The 4,302-nt window shown below is 48.0% G+C and overlaps 1 protein-coding gene across 2 annotated transcripts; it reads right to left on the bottom strand.

The window, feature by feature from the left end:
• Nucleotides 1–618: 618 nt before the first annotated feature.
• Nucleotides 619–2,744, bottom strand: LOC125553813 (uncharacterized). 2 transcript variants are annotated; one of them, XR_015602082.1, is made up of 4 exons: nucleotides 2,623–2,711; nucleotides 2,160–2,485; nucleotides 1,634–1,778; nucleotides 619–799 (listed from the first exon to the last, which is right to left on the bottom strand). XR_015602082.1 is itself a non-coding variant. In XM_048717507.2 (3 exons), exons 1-3 carry the CDS (start codon nucleotides 2,718–2,720, stop codon nucleotides 737–739), a joined length of 306 nt encoding a protein of 101 aa, XP_048573464.2. In that variant the 5' UTR covers nucleotides 2,721–2,744; the 3' UTR covers nucleotides 619–736. The 2 variants fall into 2 exon arrangements, 1 of the variants encoding a protein (XP_048573464.2); XM_048717507.2 differs by lacking the exon at nucleotides 2,160–2,485 and having other exon boundaries at nucleotides 2,623–2,744.
• Nucleotides 2,745–4,302: the final 1,558 nt, after the last annotated feature.

Below are 4,302 nucleotides of genomic sequence, written 5' to 3'. Positions count from 1 at the left end.
TTCGGCAAAAAAACATTCTCGGATATTACTATATATGCATCGGTTTCGAATTGTGTCTTCGGTCAATAGTTGGGTTGCCCGGCTCCTGTGCTTGCCTCCTACGTTCCGCTTTGTTCGGCTAGGTATGCAAAGGGACACTACAGGAATCAGCTACTTTGCCATCTGCCACGGCGGACGGCAAAGCCAGGGATGGCGGACGGCAAAGAGCTTTGCCGTCAGTGGCGGACGGCAAACAGTGACGGCAAAGACAGGGTCGGCAAACAGGCCCTTTGCCGTCTGCTTTTTATAGCGGACGGCAAAGAGTGCTTTGCCTACAGCAGCGGACGGCAAAGAGGAGTGACGGCAAAATACTGGACGTCCGCCAGCGTTAGTCCGTTAGGCGGCTAACGGCGGCCTTTGCCGTCAGCCAGCGGACGGCAAATTTGAGCACCTCTTTGCCGTTCGCCGTCCCTGGCAGATGGCAAAGAGACCAAATTGGCATTAATTCTGTTTCTTCTTATATCCATTCATTTTCATAGAAAATCAAACACACAGACACACATACATATATATATATATATATGACCAATATAGGATATCCAACACATGTTGCCAATAGTAGGAAGTTTCATCCATACATATACATAGTTTCATCAATATTACACAGTTTCATCCATAGGTAGCAAGTTTCACAAAGTAAAAAACAAAAACTGAAGACAAGCACTCCATATCTGAAATTACAAGAAATGACCTAAAACTAAATATCTATTTTCCTAGGCAGCACACACTTGACCACCATAGCAGCTTGCCGGACAAGTATCTGTGGAGCACAAAACAACAGTCAGCCTGATTAGAAATTTTAAGGAGAGCAGTGCTAGTTTAAGAGTTATGAACAGATATAAATGGTGCATAAATTCCTATTATTCAACAAACATAAGTTATTTCCAAGTGAAACACGGGGCAATGTTATCCACTTCAAAACAGAACAGAACACATAGGTACACACATCGTCAAGTTTTTTCCACAAATGAGTTACTGATTGAGTTCAAGAAATGACCAAGGGCCTAATTGGTTCACAGGACCTAAAAACTCATAAATAGGGAAATCACTGGGTTGCAATGTCATGCCCTCTCTTGATACAATATGTTCGACAGGATGTTTGAGTGCATCATAGAAAACCATAGGAGTTTTTCAAGGCCGCATATTACAATCATATGGAATAATTTGAAGCAGAGAGGCCCCAAAAGGGGAAATCATGCTGTGTGGGAAAAGAGAATACCATTCACCGTAATGAAAAATATAGCATGCCAGAATCACTATTCTAGAGCACATATCCGTACCAAACCATTTATAGTGTTTCCGACTCTTCTAAGCATGTTAGAACACCATGAGGACAATCAAATTGAGTTATCTAAGCAATTTTACAATCAAATGGAGTTAACACAGGCCCCAGGGTTAGGGATTTAGTGACGGCAACAGTCTGCCAGCCGGCTTCCTCAATAGAAGGGACAGACCCAGTGCTAGAAGCAGAACAAGAACGTTGATACACAAGATAAGCACAAGCCCTTGAGAGCAGTATGCTTGGCAGAACAATTAATTAACCTCTAGAAGCAGAAGCAGCACATTGATAGACAAGCTATTATGAAGAACCAACCTTGAGAGCGGTCTGCTTGCGCAAGATATCATTGGACTTGAACATGACTGTGGCAATCCAGATCATGACGAAGAAACCTACACAATATAAACTCAATTGGAATGAGGAACTCGCCATCATCTTCTGACCAAGAGGCATCAAGTACCTAGACAAAAAAGTAAGAGCACAATAAGATACAATGTATGCCGGTGGACATGTTTAACAGCAAGAAAACTACCCTATGAATAGCATAGTTAAATGTGATTCCTCCTAGTAGTATGTGTTCTATTATTCATAGTGATGAGAGCCCGAGACTATGCCAATAATGTCCAGAAAGAAAAGGCCTCCAAAATGTAGCATTATTTCAGTAGCAAGATTTTCTTTTTGGAAATAGGTTTATCCGAGGAGAGTTGACCTACGTCACATACTGTAATGTAGGCACTTCATTTGTTTTTAAGAAACTTGAGATTACTGCTGGTGCTAAAAGAAGATCTGACAACTACTCCCTCTGTCTCAAAATATACAGAAACATCAGAAACTTGTGTACCTTCCAAATGGACCAAACACTTTGTTGATCACTTGGAGAAAATATATGCTTTGAGGAAGAAGAATTGTTGTCGCCCTGCCTATGTAAGAAGGTTCCCGCATAAGTAATCAGGTTGATCATGAGCTTAACACTAAGCAGTTACAGAAAATAGTAGAGATGAAGCAAGCAACAATATTTACTTCCGGGATATTATCAGCGGATCCATGAGACGGTCAGGCTTTGAACCCTCTGCTGCCCACAAGTATCAGTATCAAAATGACCTTGCCCAGGTAGTGTACCAACCACATATTAGCACGAGCTCGTCCAAATACAAGACACGATGGGGACTGAAGAACAACGAGACTGCAAACAGAATTAGAATTGCAGGAACCGCGGAGCACAGGCAACGCAATCGACAGTACTGAGCCACAGACAGAGCAAGCGAGCAGGCACGGAAAAAACAGGGCGGAGGAGCGGGACTCACGCGCGCTCGAGCTCGTCGGGATCGGGATCTTCGGCTGCGGCCGCGGCGAGCCAGAGCAGCGCCATCGCGCAGATCCCAGGGGCCCACCGACGCCCCATCCCCGCCTCCCGGCCGGCCTCAGATCTCCCATGGCGGGCGGGGCGCAGAGGAGCTCGGTGCTCGGCTCCCATGGCGGCGGCGGATCTCGAGGTCGGGGCGACCGGCGACGAGGCTTTCGTGGCGGGGCGGCGAGCTTGTGGGGAGGTGGCGGCGCGCGACGCGGGGCAGGCGGCAGCGTGAGGCGGCGGGGCTCCTGGGGTCCGGTGAGGTGGCAGCACGCACCGGCGGGCGGAGGCGAGGTGGCGCAGCAGCGTGGGGTCGAGGAAGGCGGGGTCGAGAGGCTCTCGGCTGTGGGGCGGGCGTCGTCGAATCCCGCCGGAGCTCGCCGGAATCGGCCGGCGTAGCTTCTCGCGGGAGGGAGAGGGAGAGACGAGCGGGAGGGAGAGAGGGGTGGGGCAGAGAGATAGGGGCGGAGAGGGAGGGGATAGAGACAGAGGAGGTGGGGCAACGGTTTTTTTTACCCGCAAAAAAAGATAGCCCCCTCTTTGCCGTCCGTTAACAGATGGCAAAGAATCTTTGCTGTCCGCCAGCAGATGGCAAAAAGTGGGGTTGGACCGTTGCAGTATATTGGCATCCGGTGGCACCTCTTTGCCGTCCGCTGACATTCTTTGCCATCTGCCAGCAGACGGCAAAGAAATGACAGATGGCAAAGACCTTCTTTGCCGTCTGCCAGTTCTTTGCCGTCTGTTGTTTGGTAGCTGATGGCAAAGACCTTCTTTGCCGTCCGCAAGCAGACGGCAAAGAACTGGCAGACGGCAAAATCCCTGATTTCAGTAGTGGGAGAACCACTGCGATTGTGCTTCCAGCTCGCATGGTTAAGCGCCTCAGTGGAGAAAGCCGAAAACTGATTGTCACAATAAGCGTAAACTGGTCCGTGATCTGATGACTGTGTTAAACTATAAGATCGATGGAGGACACCCCGTGTTAAGCGACGGGTCGTTCATAATATTGGCCAAAGTATTAACGGCTTGACCTCGGTTATCGCCGAACATTAACCGGGGCTAATATTTGGCCTCCCAACTTTAAGCTCATATGACTAAGTGAAAGATATAAAGCCCGCATATCTGATTGCCTCGTTTCCTCTAACACAACTTCCTTCGGCACTGAGACGTCGGCTAAGGGTTGTTTTGTTATTGCGGAAACACCCTGCGTAGCATCTACAAGGGGGTGGAAGCCGACGATGGGCCACTTTCAACTAATAAGCGGTCGCAATGGAGTCAAAATAAACATATCATCGGTGTTTGTATTTAATATACGAGGGCTGCCTTCCGCAATCATCGTTATAAAGCCATAAATATGCATTAATTTGACTTAAGATTTTGGCCAAGCTGGGTTGCCTAGCTCTTGTGCTTACCCCTACGTTCCCGATTATTCGGCTAGGCGGTAAAGGGAGCACCTCTGGGATTGTTACTACCGGGTCATCCGGATTAGTACCTCGGACTGGGTGAAGCCGAAAGCTAGCATCGTAAAGGATATAATTGGTCGGCAACGACGGAAGTGAAATTTTTTGGTCCATTCAGACCTTAGAGTTCGGGAACTTTCCCCAAACTAAATCCTCAGTATTTTCCTCCCACATTGATC

The sequence above is a fragment of the Triticum urartu genome, chromosome 4A (genome assembly GCF_056163025.1).
Source record: "Triticum urartu cultivar PI428250 chromosome 4A, HENAU_Tu73, whole genome shotgun sequence".
Lineage (NCBI taxonomy): Eukaryota > Viridiplantae > Streptophyta > Magnoliopsida > Poales > Poaceae > Triticum > Triticum urartu.
Note: the sequence above shows the minus strand (reverse complement) of the source record. Positions and strands in the feature narration are given on the sequence as shown.